The sequence below is a fragment of the Macrobrachium rosenbergii genome, chromosome 56, assembly GCF_040412425.1.
Source record: "Macrobrachium rosenbergii isolate ZJJX-2024 chromosome 56, ASM4041242v1, whole genome shotgun sequence".
Lineage (NCBI taxonomy): Eukaryota > Metazoa > Arthropoda > Malacostraca > Decapoda > Palaemonidae > Macrobrachium > Macrobrachium rosenbergii.
In genome coordinates, this window is record NC_089796.1 from 13691395 (window position 1) to 13710475 (window position 19081).

General features: G+C 36.8%; 1 protein-coding gene across 1 annotated transcript in view; it reads right to left on the bottom strand.

Annotated features, from left to right (window-relative positions):
• Positions 1 to 496: 496 nt before the first annotated feature.
• Positions 497 to 19081, bottom strand: part of LOC136836099 (galactoside alpha-(1,2)-fucosyltransferase 2-like) — a 79627-nt gene continuing 61042 nt past the window's right edge. The window contains exons 2-9 of the mRNA XM_067100079.1: positions 17221 to 17321; positions 12655 to 12704; positions 12118 to 12397; positions 9053 to 9166; positions 5702 to 5787; positions 4464 to 4556; positions 3195 to 3351; positions 497 to 1940 (exon numbers count right to left, since the gene is read on the bottom strand). Of these exons, the coding sequence (XP_066956180.1) occupies positions 1735 to 1940; positions 3195 to 3351; positions 4464 to 4556; positions 5702 to 5787; positions 9053 to 9166; positions 12118 to 12397; positions 12655 to 12704; positions 17221 to 17284 (1050 nt within the window). The 5' untranslated portion in view covers positions 17285 to 17321 and the 3' untranslated portion in view covers positions 497 to 1734. The remainder of the gene's footprint in view (positions 1941 to 3194; positions 3352 to 4463; positions 4557 to 5701; positions 5788 to 9052; positions 9167 to 12117; positions 12398 to 12654; positions 12705 to 17220; positions 17322 to 19081) is intronic.

Below are 19081 nucleotides of genomic sequence, written 5' to 3' on the forward strand. Positions count from 1 at the left end.
CTAGAAAAGCTGTTTGAGGACTTCAACACTTAAAATACCATCCACTGGTAAAAAAGACAAAGTTTCTGCATAACTTGCGATTTTATATTGTTTTGATAAAATGTATTTTAAAAACTACAAGTGGCAGGACCTAGGACTAGGTTTGAATCCTGGCAGAGGAATGGTGGGACTCAGCAGGCTTCCTTGACCCCCTTGTACCTTTCCAGGCTTACGCATTTAACTGTCTGACAGTCACTCAACTGTTGTGGGTAACAGTCGGGAGCTAGAAAAGAGAGATGAGAAGAAAAGTTTCCCTCTGTACAGGATCCCTGGAACTTGATTATAATCGAAAGGGGAGGGTCTCAATGAAGTATATAGGTGGAACTATTCTACTGGTATTCTCTCTTCCTACAGCGTTTCTCTACACCCTGCATCTGCAGTCATTGCATTAGCATAAATGATAAACAGTAAAACAACTTACTATTTATTTCCCCTTCAGGTTGAATTATTCGAGATGTCTGTGAAAAGTTTATTGACATAAAAAATAAAGAAAACAAACATCCACTCTCTTCAGTGCAATCATCAAGATCAAATATATATAAATATTCAAGCACACACAAATACCCACAATGCACACATTATATGTCAAAGAACAAACATATCACATGATCAGACTAGAACTACGGAATCACTTCTTGCTGCTCCTGCACAGAGATCACTGCATTATCAATTCAAATACACTTCGAAGGTCTTGACTTCATAGGCCGATTTGCTCCCTCACACTGTTGGCTTCTCGGGCCACACTGTGACTCGGCCACACGAACACGGGCCATCATCGATAGTCGAGAATTTCATTAATTTGAGTCTTTTAAATATATAATTAAGAACCTGATTTATCAACGAACTTTTCACCGTCTCTAATCGTTGTTGTTGTGCCATCGAGTTTGATGAACCAAATTCAAGACGTCCTTTTATATATACAGTATATATATATATATATATATATATATATATATATATATATATATATATATATATATATATATATATATATATATATATATATATAATATATATAAATATAATATACATACATACAAAGAATGAGAATTAAGAATCAGTTAAAAAACTTACAAAACCTAAAACATGGAACTTAAACTAAAACAAACACTGAAGAAACATTAAAACATACTAAAAGACTTGATATTTAAAAAGTAGACAAAAATAAAATAAAACATATATATGTATATATAAAATATCAGGACGTTTAGTACCTAACCCTATGGGAGCTAAGAACTGAGTGAGTCAGAGTGACATTCACAGTTCTCAGGAGGACGACGTCAACTTAAGATATATATAAAACAGTGGAAGAGGTCTGGCTGTTTAGGGAAGGAACAAGCTGCTTAATAGTTAAAGATTCCAGGATGGAGAGAGAGTGGTCGTTGGGTGCTTTGGCAACAATAATAAAATCATCATAGGAAAACGATGTCTTGCATTTTTTTACAGTGATCTCTTATATTGGAAAATTCTTTTGTTTTTAATTGACATCCTGTTCGGCGACTAACTCCAAGATGAGCATCAACTCTCACTTTGAGCAATCTCTTGGTGGCTCCGATATACTTCCGATATATATATATATATATATATATATATATATATATATATATATATATATATATATATATATATATATATATATATATATATATATATATATATATATATATATATATATTTATATAAATTTCCTCGGTATCAATGGGGTGGTAAAGGTGTAAAGAAATCGAGGTGTCCGAGGTCGTACCAATTCTTCTGGAACGTGTAGTCGTACCTAGTGGTAAGGTTGGGATAGACCACCTCTCCTCCGGAAAGATAGGAACACCAGAATCCAAAGCTCCCAACCGTCATGATGCTGTGGTTGCTGGACGCCAAAATGGCCATGTCTAGCTCTCGGGGAGACCCTGCAATTGCGCACACAGACAGGGGTAAGAATTGGTAACGATTATAACGGAAAAGTGCATGTTATACCACTAGAGAAATCATAAAATTCTCCTTGTATTTTGATAATTTACTTGCGTTTTTATCTATTTATTCATTAATTTATAAATTTATTTTTTTTAATAAATGATCTCTTCTTTCTGTATTTCCCTTTACCTTCTCTTACTTCTTTCTAATGAACACTATATGATAGAAATATGGAAATTCATTTCTCGCTATAATGTGGTTCGGATTCAACAATAAGCTGTAGGTCCCGTTGCTAGGTAACCAATTGGTTCTTAGCCACGTAAAATAAATCTAATCCTTCGGGCCAGTCCTAGGAGAGCTGTTAATCAGCTCAGTAGTCTGGTTAAACTAAAATATACTTAACTTCGGAAGCTTGAATTTCAAGTCAATGGCCCCTGTGGTCTTGTTCCATATAAATGGGGTTCATCTTCCAAATAATAATAATAATAATAATAATAATGATTATAGAGAAAAAAAGAAAGAATATCTGTCTGACGAATCTCTTATGTATGGTTTCACCCCAGTGAGACGAAGAATGCCTCGTCAAGGCCCACCCGTTTCACAACAGTCGTCAAACAACTACAGTATGTACATAATTCTCTGCTTAGGTCAACGGAGGCTCATTAGATATTTGGGGGATGTGGCCATCTGTCCTTCCTCGCCCGATTTAAGTTTTGAACACGGGTCGTTTAGTCTTAGGCCAGAAGTGCTACCACCAAGCTACATGGCCAGAGGGAATTATTGGGAAAATTATGTAATTCATGCGTGTAGTATACACACACACACACACATATATATATACTTACACACACACACATATATTTATATTTATACATATATGTGTCTGTGTATATATAATTTATATATATATATATATATATATATATATATATATATATATATATATATATATATATATATATAATATATATATATATTTATATACATATATATACATTATATATACATTAACACACATATATGTGTATGTATGTATATGTAATATATATATACATATATAGGGAGAGTGGCGATGGGTTTGGTCTATATAACCAATTCTTTGTAAACAGGAACAGCCAGAAAATGAGCTGTCTCATACCTAGCTTCCAAAAAAACATTTGTATGCTCACTTCTCTAATTTTGCCGAGAGGAAAAAGAGAAGAATGAGTGGGGGAGCTGTTCTAAAACTGAGGAGAAACGATTTCGCTCACCTGGCGTGAAGAGCACATCCGAGTAATTGGCAAAGGTCTTCTTGGCGTAATCCATCTCGTCCGAAGCCACGACAAACCGAACCTTCGGAAATTTATTTTTGTAGTAGGTTGTTGCTCGCTGGTAGTAAGCGTGTTCGGGCAAAATCGCTTGAAACATCTGCAAGAAGGGTAGAACTTCAGAAAGGTTATCAATATTTTATGAGGTCAGGCTTGGGGGTAGCCATAGTTTGCAAATTATTTGTGAAACAGGAATTTTCACTGGGTCCATAATTCAATTACCAAACATGCACTGCAGCTTCTTGGTAGACAATAGATTGTCATGTTTAAGATATATTTCATTACTTTTATTATTCAATCAATATAGTCCTTTCTCCTTGCCGATATTTAAACACAGAGCTCCTGCCTCTGTCCCTCAACCTGGCTATGACCACGAGGTGGCTGCTTAACGGTAGGACGAAGCAGATTTGAAACTTTGTTCCCGTCTAAGTAAAGAAGCTTGTGGTGGGTTAAGAGAGTTTAGGCTGTGATAAGTCGCATCAGCACTTAGTAGTCCTCACAACAAACGCGAAATTTACAAGACTTGTCTTAACAGAGAGATTGGATTCAAGATGAATCTAAACTAAAGCAAGAAGAATTAATAAGGACAGAGTACACACAAAGGGATAGAAAACACTAGATGGCGAGGGAACTTAATATGTTGAATCTTTCAAATATTTAAGGAAAATGACATCTGATATAAATTCCCTGACTTGGAATTTAGTGAAAGTCTAAAAAAAAAAAAAGACACATCAAATCATTGGCAGCTTAATATGATTTGGAAATCGATTACAATGAAGCTGTGTGTGAAAACAAAATTATAATTATTCTTATACGATCTGTATTGGTGTAGACATGAACCATGGTACTACACCATATCTAAAAGGTTTTGTCATTTTGAGAATAAATCTTTAAGAAGAATATCAGCAGGCAGAGATGACAGGATAGAGACAGAAATGATACCATAAGGGAAATAACGGAGGTTCCATATGAAGATGAGATAATGATGAAAGGAAAATGGAGATGGTTTGGTCATGTCCTTCGCACTACCCCGGAAAGAACAGTAGGTGATACTGTCAGCTGACCTTCTGTGGGGGTCAGAGAAGTAGGAATACCCAGACTTACTTGGATGAGAATTGTGAGAAGGGAAGGTGAAGATGATTGGGGGTTTGTGGAGGTGAAAACACTGAGGGGAAAACATGTTCATGGGAATTTCACAAAACCAGTGATTACCTTTATAAAATTAACATAATCAGTTCTTCTGACGTGGAACCCCACAATCACTTCTGAATAGCTTCTATTGTTCTTTACCCAGAAGTCTTGGACCTGCATGGAAAAGAAGAAGAGACACAGCCTTGTCAAATAAGCAACAAAAATGGAAAATTCGAAATAAGAAATTAAGCTTATTAACTCTCGGGCAATACTGCTCATTTATGTAAGAAAGAACTTAAGAATAAGCTAAGATTTCCGGGAAGAATTTTCAGGATTTAGCTTTATAAGTCAACAGGATCTGATTTCTTTTTATTCTTATTTCTTTAAAACTGCAGCTAAAAAATTATGGACAGAGTCAACAGACGATAAACCCAAGATTTCTCCAAAGGGATATCAGCCTGTTGAGAGACACAACTTATGGAGAAAAGGTGATAAATAAATAAATACGATGGAACAGAAATGAAACCAGGTAAAAAAAACATGTGCTATGATTTATTGGAATATTATTAAAGAAAGCTGAAGAAATTTGTGATTTATGTCTTTAAAAACACTTATAATTCTTGTGGACCATACACAATTATCAGTTATATAAAGTAATTAATAATAAAACCTTTGAACATACTACTTACATTTAATTTATATAAAGCTAACTTAACATTAAGGCAGCCTGTGTTACTATGTATATATATATTTACATATTTATATACACACATATATAAATATTATGTATATATACATAATACTTATATATATACACATATATATGTGTATGTATGTATGTATGTATGTATGTATGTGTATATATTTATGTATATACGTGGGCCCCTGTGGGCTCCAGAAGAGTAGGAAGATTCAGACCTACTTGGATAAGAACTATCATAAGGGATGCAGGAAATGAATGGAAAATAATGGAGGAACAAGAAAGGGAAAGATATGATTATCTGAATTTCACAGACTCTTTGCATCAGTTGGGGGCAGTGATGATGATGATGATGATGATAATTATATGAAGCAGAGAGACTTAATGATGAGTAAAAAACGAAATAAAGCAATCTTAAAGATGGAGAAATCCCAGTACAACTTTGATGAAGAGTCCAGTTCGTGAATCTTTCAATACCATGAAAATTTTATCTGTGTACTCATAAATACAAATTGTCTGTATTTAAAGAAAGGAACGTATAAAGATTTCGAATGAGAATAGGAAGCAAGCATAAGAAAAAAGAGGGAGGAAGTTGGTTCAAAGATACGAAGACACTAACCTTGTCTTGTAAAGCTTTTGAAAAAGTAAACTCCTTTATTATGTCTTGACGAAATGTATTGAACAGCTGAATTTCGAAAGGATAGCCTGAAACGAAAGAAAGAACTGGACATTAGTTATGAAAACTCTCTCTCTCTCTCTCATATATTTATGTGTGTGTGTGTGTGTGTATACATGTATATATGTATATATACGTATATATACATATATATTTATATATGTATATATGTATATATATATATATTTATATATATATAATATATATATGTATATATAACATAATATATATATACGTATATATATAATTTATATATATATATATATATATATATATATATATATATAATTTATATATATATGTGTGTGTGTGTGTGTACTGTATATGTATACACACAAACACATATATATTTCCATACATTCATATATTATGTATACATGTGTATATGTGTATATATATTTGTGTGTGTGTGTTCAGATTCATACATAAATTGCAAAATCAATATCATTATGGTTAAAAGTGCATATGAGACATAAGATTAAAGGAAATAACAACTACAATAATAGCAACTCAACGTAAATATTTGCATACATAAGTTAAAAGCAATGAAAGAAAAAAAAAACTAATGAGCTTCTGCATCTACAACAGTGCCAAGAGGACTGATGGGGTCCCCAGTTTTACAGTTAAGGTATGAAAGACCTTTGATATTAGACAGTGGGACGCAGTGGCACGTTAACAGAGCTGGTTAGTTGGTTTAGACTTTAGAATAAGATGGCCTTTGTCAGTTCGATCATTGCACAAACACAGCCATTCAGTAACTGAAAGATAAGGAAGTGAATCAGAGGCCTGGTATGGACCTCTAGACTCGGGCACACTACCGAGATTCACTTCAACAGGATGCTGATGCTGAGGCTCAGCGAACCGAGTAGTACACATAAGCTCATGTGCAGGCATTAAATTTCACTGAGGGAAGTTCATGACTGAAATGGAGCTTATGGAAAATAGTTAAACAGGATATTTCCCAAGCTGGTTCAAATTATAATTATTATCACTCTTGTGAAAAAGGTCTCTGAGCCATTTCGTTCAGGAGATAGTTTCTGAGAGGATGCTGACATCCAGACAATCCAATAACATTCCTATCATGTTAAAACAAAGAATATGAAACATGTGGTATTAATACCACCATTTCTATATGTATAGGAGGCAAAGAGGATGTTTATATAGTACCTATCTCTTCACTATTCCAGGCAAATCATAGAGTGAAAGCACAATGCGACATCGGCCAATCACACTCCAACTCACTATGTTTCTTACAACTGGTTCAATCCCGATTTCTGTTAAAGGTGGCAATCACTTCATTTCGCACTTGGGAGAAGAGAATGACCGAACGAATCGTTTGCATACTGTGCAAACTTACTTTCTGGACCAAGTAACATCATTATTGCAGACTGAAAACAAATAAAGGTCGCACAAAGCTACTCTCTAGATCATCGGTCTAAGCTTAATAAAAGATGCCATCAGCGACTCTGTAAAGGGTACTTAATAAACCGTGATTGAGGACAAGTATGAGTCCTCTGACATTAAAGTTACAAAGTTGACATCCGACAGCCCTATGGGTAACCACGCTAAAAGCAGAGCGTTATGGGTAATCACGCTAAAAGCAGAAGTGAAATCCATTAAAAAAAATGTCTGGTTGCCTTTAAAGGAGCCTCGATGGCTTGGTCGCAGACTCAGACTTCATAAGAAGTCTGTGTCGCGGGTTCAAATCCGCAGCCGGCAGGTCAGAGGGGCGGACAATTTGCTATCCGTGTAGACACCCCGGGATTATGTATGTAATCAACAGATAGGTTTGCTGAAAGAAAATGGGTGTTACAGACTAATACACACACAAACAAAGGCACTCCAACATCCTCTAAAAACATAACAAACGCCTTACACGTCTCGAACTGTCGGCCTAACCACTCACGTCTCCTCGCTGCTGGGAGAAAGGGAGCTGGGGATTTGGCACGATACAAATACACATGTGCTACCGGGGTCTAAGCGATGTCAGGCAAGGCAGGAGATCGAGGCTACGGCCTACCCCAGTGCCAAATCAAAGTCCTTCAAAAGAAGGCATCGTGCTTACCCCATATGAAAAATGGGAAAAAGCACGTTAAACGAAGAAGAAGAAGTCTGGTTGCCTTGAAAGTATCTACCTATATCTAAAAGGCATTCAAAGTCAGAATCAGCCCCATAAGATCTCATGGCAATGGGAACATATCTTAGAGAGAGAGGTAGGCATACTACAGACCGAGGATTGTTGAGTAAAGTGGTTGGCACTTTTTCCCTCAGACTCTGACTCACAGCTATGCGCTAAGACATTACAGAATACCTAATTATTTCCTCTAAGCATAATACTGTCCAGATGGGGCTTAGGCATCAACTTTTTAGCAACAGGTTCCGTATTGGACAACTTCCACTTTTTTGTCGGATTTAGTAGCACCAAGAGCTCATTTGGGCTTTACTCAAGGTAACCTAGATATATGCGTTTTCTAAGAATCTAAATAATGTTCCTAGAATGAAAAGAAAACTGAGTAAGAGCTGCTCATGATGACAGATGACTGGAATAGGGGCATCAGCCAAAGACTACGCTAGCCTTTAGGGATTGGTCTAAGGAGGAATTAGCGAAATTACTGCATCCAAAGAGGCTGGGATATTTTCTACAAGATAACTATAATTTCTTGCTCCCTGTGACTCTCAGCAAAGTTCTGCTTATAGTTTGGCTCGATAACGTCTCCACTTACGCCGGTCTACGTAAATCCTTAAACAAAGGGTGCTCACGGGTATGAATTTGAATAATTTTCCATAAAAATTCAAACATGATAAATTTGTGATAAAGTCTAACTCAGTATGTTGCTGCTCAGCCACGCTTAATTATTTCCCACTTAGTAAGAGACTTAAGGTGTACAATCTTAATCCTGCAAATGCCATAGCAAGTGTAATAAAAGAGAGCTATTTATATGGCTTATTCAAGCAAGCGCATAACCAGAACGACAACCAGTTATCCATTTATTATTAATCTTATTATGTTATTATTATTAAATTATCATTCAGGAGATGAACCCTATCCATATGGAACAAGCCCACAGGGTCCACTGACTTGAAATTCAAATTTCCAAAGAATATGGTGTTCAGAATAGCATCTGAAATATTAAGTGCCTAACAGACTTCAACAACGCGATACCAATTGGCTCTAGATTTCACCCAGACTGTTTTTCCAATGATGGCATTAGGAATATACTGATTGACAAATATGTCCATCTAAATGGCGCATCTCAATACTCGCAGACCTTGGACTCTCTCTCTCTTTCTTACCTGTTAGCAAAAAGCGTTCAGCTCCCAGTATTCCTGATGCAGCTGCCTCGTACCTCCCGTGGTTGATGAAGGTCAGATACCCAATTGGAATCCACTCGGAACGGTTGAAAGATCCTGAAGTAAGGAAAGAGCTGTGGTTTAGGATACATTGCTCAATTCATTCCCTGACTTATGTTAATGTGTATCCATGTACTTAAACGCAAGTGCGTGCTCCCCTATATAGTTATTTCTTGTTTTACTCTCATACCATGAACTTTAATTGATATTTTTTATTAATGTTAACATTGCTTTGATAATTAATACAAGTAAACTGAATATGAGAGTATTTTCTTGGGCTGATTTCTCTGCCTGAGACATAAAAAAGTCAAGTATACCTTAGTTTAACCAGACCACTGAGCTGATTGACAGCTCTCCTAGGGCTGGCCCGAAGGATTAGACTTATATTACGTGGCTAAGAGCCAATTGGTTACCTAGCAACGGGACCTACAGCTTATTGTGGAATCCGAACCACATTATGCCGAGAAATTAATTTCTATCACCAGGAATAAATTCCCCTAATTCTTCATTGGCCGGCCGGAGAGTCGAACGCGTCCCAGCAGAGTGCTAGCCGAGTACGATATCGATCCATCCAATGAGGAACTAATGCCTGAGACATATGGCGGTATTGTGCTAATAGGGCGAAATTCTGCTTTCTAATTCCTAAGACACTATTTCTAACTGACTCAAGTTATCTCGGAAAGTTATGTAGTCATTGAAAAATACATATTTTCCTGATCAACTATTCCACGAAATTCGGAGGAATTCCAAGTATATACATGCATGCACGCACCATATATGTATATATGTATGTATAAATAAACAAATAAATTATATATATACTGCAACAAATCACTGTAGACGTGTGATGATCATATATGCAATCAGCCAAGAGAAGGGTGAAAAGAAAGAGAGATGACTTGAACCAAGCGCTTTCATGTATTTGTACACCTCATCAGGGTTCAGGCACAAGTGCCAAGGAAACAAATACAGTCAGAAGAAGACTTCGTGGCAAGACAAACAATGCTAAAAAGACAAACTACGCTAACAATTGCCGAACAGTGGGAATGCTTAACAGCCTACTTGATTTAAAATACCCTTCGTTAAAATTTCATCAACTTTATATGAACCTAGGCTAATATTTAATAAATTCTCAGTCTTTTTTAATTATACTGGATTCTATTAAAATTCTTTTGACTAGATCTTTGCAATTAATACCATGATTACTATTATTCATGTGTACAAATAATGTATTTGACATATCACCAGTTCTTACACTATATTTGTGGTGCTTTATTCAAACAGCCAGCGTCTTCTCACTTTGTCCTACATAAGTTTTATTACATTGTTTACACGGAGTCTTATCACTACATCCTGTTCCATTTCCAGGTGAACTTATAATTAGCAAGTTTATAATAGTTCCTAGCGTTTTAAACACAACACTGATACCCAGTGGCTTGAATTGTTTCGGGTGTTATTAAAACAAGTATAAAAAGGAAGCACAAAAAGATTTTTGTTTTCGAACTTGTTAGTTTTCGTCAATCTGTGAAACGTTTTTCGGTCTTGACAAAAGGTTTTTTCAATAAAACTGCTTGGATACCTCAAATTGCCAGCAATATCACGTATCTTGTCAAGTTCTTGATCTAAAAATTCCGGGCAACTGACCCGCAGTGCCCTTACGAACATAGCAAAAAAAACAGCAGTCTTAGTTTTAAATGGATGGTTAGAATAAAAGTGAACATATGAACAGATATTTGTGGGTTTCCTGTAGACAGAAAATTTGAACTTTCTATCAGATCTTCTTGTGACTCTGTATTTGTTTCCTTGGCACTTGTACCTGAACCCTGATGACGGGTAGAAATACATGAAAGCGCTTCGTTCAAGCAATTTCTTTTCACCTTTTTCCTGGGTGATTGCATAAATATATATATATATATATATATATATATATATATATATATATATATATATATATATATATATATATATTTTTCATATATATAAATATTATTCACGTATACCTATGTTGTCGTCCCAACAAGCAGTTATATGCAGTAATGCCTGTCTACCACATCACAAAACAGTATATTCATTTCGCGCACGTAGCTTACACCATACATGCAAGGGACTGAGTAGAATGAACGTAAAACCACTTAATTATGGTGAATTAGTGACCAGTTTTCTAAACTTTCTCTAACAGTAAATGACAATTGCCTGGAGGGGAATGCCTTCGAAAGTCAGTCCAGCTTACCAAGATGAAGTAGGATGATTTACCTGCGATAAGCTCAATGGAAATACTATGAAACGTCTTTATCAGTTGGTCCCTCCTACTAAGATACCGTCAAATACCCTATACGTTTAAGAATCATCGGAGTAAGTTATATGCATTACTGTATATAACTGCTTGCTGAGACAACAACATAGATATACGCGAATAATATTTATATATAATATATATATATATATATATATATATATATATATATATATATATATATATATATATATATATATATATATATATATATATATATATATATGCAATCAGCCAGAGAAAGGTAAAAGAAATTGCTTGAATGAAGGCTTATGTATTTCTACCTGTCATCAGGTTCAGGTACGAGTGTCAAGGAAACAAATACAGAGTCACAAGAAGATCTGATAGAAAGTTCAAATTTTCTGTCTACAGGAAACCCACAAATATCTGTTCATAAGTTCACTTTTCTGCTATGTTCTTAAGAGCACTGAGGGTCAGTAGCCCGGAATTTTTAGGTCAAGAACTTGACAAAACGTGAAATTGCTGGCAATTTGAGGTACCCAAACAGTTTCATTGAAAACACTTTTTTCCAAGATGGAAACAAAGACTTCCCCAGAGAAGGCTTTACAGATGTATTTGGGCAACCCTGCGAGTCTTCATCAACTGGACCCGCATATCGAAAAGGCAGCATTCGCTCACAAGAAGCGTTATGGAAGCATTAAGGCAAACTTCTTATCAATCGATCCAAATCACTAGAACAGAGTAGGACACTTACCTGGAAGAGGCTCGATGGTAATATTGGGGAATGAATTTATCAACTGGGACTGCATACTGGGATGGAGCCTGAGGGTGGTTCCATAGATGCGTCCAAGCGCTAGGAGAGTGGCGTACTCGCCCATGACGTTCCCAAGGCGACCCAGCGGCTCTGACGTCAACACGGGCAGCTGGAGACCTCGCCATGTCTGGCCCGTGTGTTTGTGCCATATTCTTCGAGCTATGGCAGTTACCGGCAAGGGATTCTGCGTAGTCCCCGCTTCTTTTTCGCGATACGCTCCCTGAAGGCGAAGGGAAAACAAACTAAATATGGTGGCCTGGGTGACCTGGACTTTTCAATGCAGATAAGGCCTTCGAAAATATCAATAAGAACTAATATAGATTGTCCTGTGCGCATACATGTCTGTCCAACTTGTTAAAAAGAGTCGACTGGCTTGTAACCGGGGAGAGAGAGAGAGAGAGAGAGAGAGAGAGAGAGAGAGAGAGAGAGAGAGAGAGAGAGAGAGAGAGAGAGAGAGGGAGAGAGAGTCGTTCTTACCTGACATATCTGAAAGCGTCCTTCATACCATGCTCCCTCGAAGGAGTAAGCTGTTAGAAATAAGAGATAATTTTAATAATATTCACAACCTCAATAATTAGTGACGAACACAGTTTTCAAACAATGATTTACTGACCAATATATCTGGGGGCACTGAGCTATTAACAATGCCCTGAAAGTAACTGTAGGGTACAAAGAAGCGAAAAATGAGCTATCATGATTTATCACAAGGCTTACCATTAAAGTTATGCAGCTCCTTTTCAAAAGTTACCGGTGACGGAAGACGCAGAGACATAACCATATATTTTCTATAGCATTACTATCTATGGTTAAAGAAAAAACTACTGTATAAAAAATAGTTTAAGTGAATGAACTTTGTTGCATACAGTGGCTTTTTATTAACCATTCACGACAAACACGAAGTGTTTTTATTACTGGAGATTACTATCTATAGAAAAAAAACAACGAAGCTTCAGATATAAAAAATAAGGTAAGTTGTATTACTAATCAACTGCATCATCTTGATAATCATTATGAAAATATTTCGTCTGCCCCATAATCATTTAAAAATAATAATCACAGCATTATTCAGGCTACAGAACAGGAGACCAGAACCAGACGCCTCCACGACAGAGTCGGTGACACCATCTAAGACCCCCAAGAAGAGGCGGAATTTTGATTGCTCTGGCATCGTGAGTTTGGGTAGGATCAAGCAAGGGACTGAAAGAGTGGACTAGCGTAAAACAAATGAACGGAGAGGACCAATCAAATTCTAATGGACTGAAGTCACTCACTGCCAAGTATTATAATTTCTGAGAAATCTGCTTTCTGCCTTAACACCCAGGCTTGAATAACCCGGGACGTTCTCAAACTGCATCAAGTTTGGTGTTTTGGTTGCTTTCCTATTTAAGATAATACTTTCCCTTCATTGTGGGTCACTTAGTTTGGCTGACTGATTTGATGCTATCAAGTGACGTTACAACAATACACCATGTTTGGTACTACAAGGCCAGTATCAAGTGGTATAGGAAGAACTGCGTTAAACTAACTGGTTGTTCGCCAGATGCCTCAGTCCAAGTGAAGAAAACGGGCTGTTCTTCAGAATAAGAATCCGAGCTGAAGTAAGACTAGCCTGAGACGATAACAAATTCAAATCAGATTATCTTTGAATGTTCATATGGAACCGGGGCACTGACTTGAAATTCAAGCTTCTAAAGAATATGGTGTTCATTATGAAGAAGTAAGATGAGGTAAAGGGAAATAGAGAAAGAAGAGATCTCGCTTATTAAAAAAGAAAAAGTAAATTAATAAACAGATAAAAAATGTATTAAAATGCAAGGAAAATAGTATTAGGATAGTAATGCGTTGCATCTTCGCTTAAACTTTAGAAGTCCCAATTGCACGACATCCTCAGTAGGGAGACTGTTCCACAGTCCAACACTGTGAGGAGGAACAAAGGACCTCTGGAACTGAGAAATTCTACAGCGAGGCACATTTACTGCAAACTGATGCTGCTCTCGGCAGGAAAATGATCAAGGAACAACTGAGAATGTGAAAGATCTCTGTTAAAGTAAACTTTTGAAAAACTGATAAATAAGAGACCATCTGTCGATGTCCAAGTCATAACTGCTAGTATTAGGAAACAGAAACCTACCACCACGAACCACTCTACCTAAAGGAGATAAATCTCTGGCAGAAGCCGACATCCATTCCGGAGAACAGTATTCTAGTAAAGGAAGGGCAAACGACCTAAAACAAGTTGCACTGATTTTATGATTGTTGTAAATATAAGAGGCCCTTCGTACAATGCCTAAAAGTTAAGTATACCTTAGTTTAACCAGACCACTGAACTGTTTAACAGCTCTCCTAGGGCTGGCCCGAAGGATTAGATTTATTCTACGTACAAGAACCAGCTGGTTACCTCTAAAAGGGACCCTACAGCTTATTGTGGAATCCGAACCACATTATGACGAGAAAATGAATTTCTATCACCAGATATAAATTCCTCTAATTCTTCACTGGCCGGTCGGAGAGTCGAATGCTGGGCCAACAGCGTGCTAGCCGAGAGCTCTACCTACCATTCCAATGAAGAACTCGTACAATGCCTAACTTTCGTGCTGCAGTTGCTAACACTTTCATTAGATGTTTCTCAAAAGTAAGATGAGTCAAAAGTTACCCCTAGAATAGTTAAAGCTTCAGACTCATTCAGCAGAGACCCATCGACTTGGAGGGGAGGATGAGGTGGAAAATCTGTATGAGACCTGCTAATCAACATTTTTTGTTTTACTGGAGTTCAGCTTCATACCCTACCGACCACACCATTCACTGATCGGCTCCATGTCCCGACTGAGAATAAGGGCAGTTTCTTTTCTCATAAGTACACACACGTGTAGCATCACCGGCATACTGAACGATCTTGTTTTCCAGGCCAACAACCATATCACTTGTATACACTTAAAATAACACTGCCCCGTGGAACTCCAGACACATAGGTTGTAGTTTGCTAAAGATCCCATCAACAGCATCTCGTTGCTGCCTACCTGTAAATAGCTTTTGGAATAATAAATTCCAACCCCGTCTGTCCATACCTAATGTCCCTAAATTGATAATGTATGCCTCCATTTCTTTTGTACATTCGAAGAAATTCAAACAATCTTTACAAAACGCCAATCGCAGTACATTTCCAGCTCTGGATATTAGATTAAGTTAAAAAAATTCCTAAGACCATTGGGTCATTGTTTCACCATAAGGATAAGCTTCCCGCTTTGATGCGATCTCTGGTGGTTTATTGTTTAACTTGCCCAAAATGTAAAGTTGGGAAATATATCGGAGCCACCAAGAGATTGCTCAAAGTGAGAGTTGATGCTCATCTTGGAGTTAGTCACCGAACAGGATGTCAATTAAAAACAAACGAATTTTCCAATATAAGAGATCATTGTAAAAAATGCAAGACATCGTTTTCCTATGATGATTTTATTATTGTTGCCAAAGCACCCAACGACCACTCTCTCCATCCTGAATCTTTAACTATTAAGCAGCTTGTTCCTTCCCTAAACAGCCAGACTCTTCCATTGTTTTATATATCTTAAGTTGACGTCGTCCTCCTGAGAACTGTGAATGTCACTCTGACTCACTCAGTTCTTAGCTCCCATAGGGTTAGGTACTAAACGTCCTGATGTTCTATACATATATATATTTTATTTTATTTTTATCTACGTTTTTTTTTTAAATAATTCTTTTAGCATGTTTTAATGTTTCTTCAGTGTTTGTTTTACTTTAAGTTCCATGTTTTAGGCTTTTGTAATTTTTTTAACCGAGTCGATTCCTAATTCTTATTCTTGAGCCCTTTGTTGGCCGACTCGGTAGAGCTTCAGACTGTCATTCGATGGGCCGGAGTTCAATTCGCGGCCGGTTGGGATGAAGAGTTATGAATTTATTTCAGAAAGAAATTAATTTCAAGATAATGTGGTTCGATTCCACAATAAGTTTTAGGGTCCTGCTGCTAAGTTACCAAATGGTTCTAGCCACGTAAAATAAGTCTAATCCTTCGGCCAGCCCCAGGAGAGCTGTTACCCCAGCTCAGTGGTCTGGTAAAACTAAGGTATACTTACTTACTTTGTATTTTACAGCCCTGATGATGAGACATGGTCTCGAAAATTTGGCCAAATAAATTTATAAGATGCTACGATGGTTGTTTGCTGTTCTATTCCTGGTAAACCTATAACATATTCACCCACTCCACGACTCTGAAGTTCATGAATGAGTGCCTTGTAATTACTAAATCGAAGCAGCACTAAAATTACTCCACTGTATACTCAAAGCCCTTATCAAGGTTCTCTTCAAATGGCATGTTAAATCTTAAAGAGCACCGCAGGTACCTAACTGATTCCAATGTGCACTTGACTATCAGCAAACAATCCTTTAGATTCCACATACTCCTATAGTGGCTTAAAATGAGTTTTTCTGCGACTTTGGAGAGCACAGGGAGAATAGGAATTGGCCTGCAGTCTGCAGATATGTCACTCTGGAGTAGGCACTGCATTGCTAAGCTTGCGCTCATCCGCAAAGTTACTACATTAACATAAAAATCAACAGAATCTACTAATCTTGGATGACAACGCACTAGAAACTTCTATAACAAAAAAAACCAAAGGGTAGAAACCATTAGGATATTCTCCACCCCAGCTATCAAGATTATCAAGAATTTTCATAACATCTCTAGAGCGAAATGCAAATTTTGTAAGAACAGGTTCAGGAGAGGGACATCCTCAGCTGATTGCTTCAGACTTTACCATGTTATTATTTTTGAGTGTATTGTTTTCATCACTTCATTATTCGTTTCCTTTCTGTCGTAGCAAGTAAATAATAAAGTCAACTGAGAGAGACATACTTGAATTTAATATAATCACTCTGTTTGATATTTTAATTACATTCATCTACATACAAAATCTGGTCCACAAAAAAGGTAAAGATCAATTATACGCACAGAAATAAAAAAACTAAAGATGAGCTACTAATGAACAAAAGGCAAAGAAAAATAGTTAAGTATTAAGATAATTCACTCACTTATACAGAGCGTAACGACCATCAAGCCGGCGAAGAGTAAGACGAGGTCCCGCTTGGTTACCATCTTGCACTTGAATATTTAATACTCTCGGAAATCACACCTGGAATAAACAGTGAATAGAATTAAACATTAATCACAAGTTGGCTAGATATCTTTGCGTGCATTTTGAAAGTGTACTTCAGTGGTGGCATCCGTTCATAAACATGTAGTAAATATACAATTCAGTAACCTTCGATACTTCCCCCATTCGCACTCACAACGACCTTGATCGCTGCTTTTTCAGTATGACTGTATTTACGTACTGAATCGCCCTATATGGCATGAGTCGAAATAACATCCCCCAGGTGCCAATGGATAAGCTAAGGACGGAATGTGGACAATTATGCATGTGGTGTACTGCCTTCAAGTAAACACACTTAGATTTCCAGTCTGGTAAGTGTTGAAATCACTCTCCTAGGTTACTTATTGAAAGATGCAAGAGAGTGGGAGAAAGTTGTCGAGTGCAATGATTCAAGTTTTATAATACTTCTGCATTAACGCTTACTGTACACGAGTTTTTCATTCAGCATTGTGGGATAAATTGTACACTATGTACAGTACAGTACATACCATTGGTATTATTATAAGTATACCGTAGGTACTGTACTTTACACAGAAAAAGGACTTCAAAAAAATGTAAATTACAAGGAATTCTATCAAATGCGAAGTGTGCATGCATCGTACTTAAATAATTATCACCGTTCAGCATTATTGGAAATCTAGTCATTGCATTCATTTGCCTATTAAACTTCTACATAAAATTCACCTTACAATTACAAACAGCACATAAAATATAATACCTTTGGATGTCGTGGGTCTGATGGCAGTAGTTACTTGATCATGAATACACAATTTGGTTAGGCTAAGCTATTATGATGAAATTCTGAATGACACGTTTTTGCTTGCAACAGTGTCATTGTTTCGTTTAATTTACACTTACTATGAAAAGTCAAGCTGAATAATCTGTACATTCTATTTGGAGATCCTGTGCATTTATTGTTAGTGTATTTCGTAGGCATACTAGTGAACTAAATCTTGCCTAAGGAAGTAATGTGGGATTGTTGAATGTTTTACAAAACGAGATGAAGCAATGCTGGTTATCTGCTAGGATGGCTGAAAAGTTAGGATGAAGCTGGAATAACAAGGGTAGCTCAAGTGTTGGGCCATGCAATAATACTCTGAGTTGGTTCGGTCATGTGAGCTGGTTCGGTCATGTCAAGATAACGGGAGTTCAACAGTGGTGCATATAACCATGCAGACTCCACTGCCTCTAGCTTAAGCCTGGGACTCTGCGGCGCCTGCCTTGGGAAACATACAAAATTAATTATCTATTTACTTATCTGTTTACCAAAATAATAATTTATTTATTTGTTTATCTGTTAATGAATCAGTTGATAAAAAGTTGGTATTACCATTTGATAAAAGTCGTGTCTTGGATCAAACAGAAAAGCAAGATAACGAGCTTTCTAAATCGCCTACAATTTATCCTTGGTCGCTGAATGACAAAGGAATTTTTAGCTAATGGAGGGGATCCCAGTTTCCAAACATTTTCGGAACATGATTCTTTTTTATTTTACTGTTGGTTTTCAGGCCTTATTTTAACCCATTCTTACTCGTTCAAGATTTGCTGCAAGTTTTACTAACGATCATTCAACAACTCTCTTTATTGGTCCTAATAACAGGCATGAATGCGTAAACTCTCGTGGAAATTCTATAGCACAAAAGGCCAGGCCGTTTGCCACAAAGCGATAGGTTTTTACAGACCCCAGTAACGATTTATTCAATTATTATTCTTCCTGGTGTGTGTGTGTTTGTGTGTGT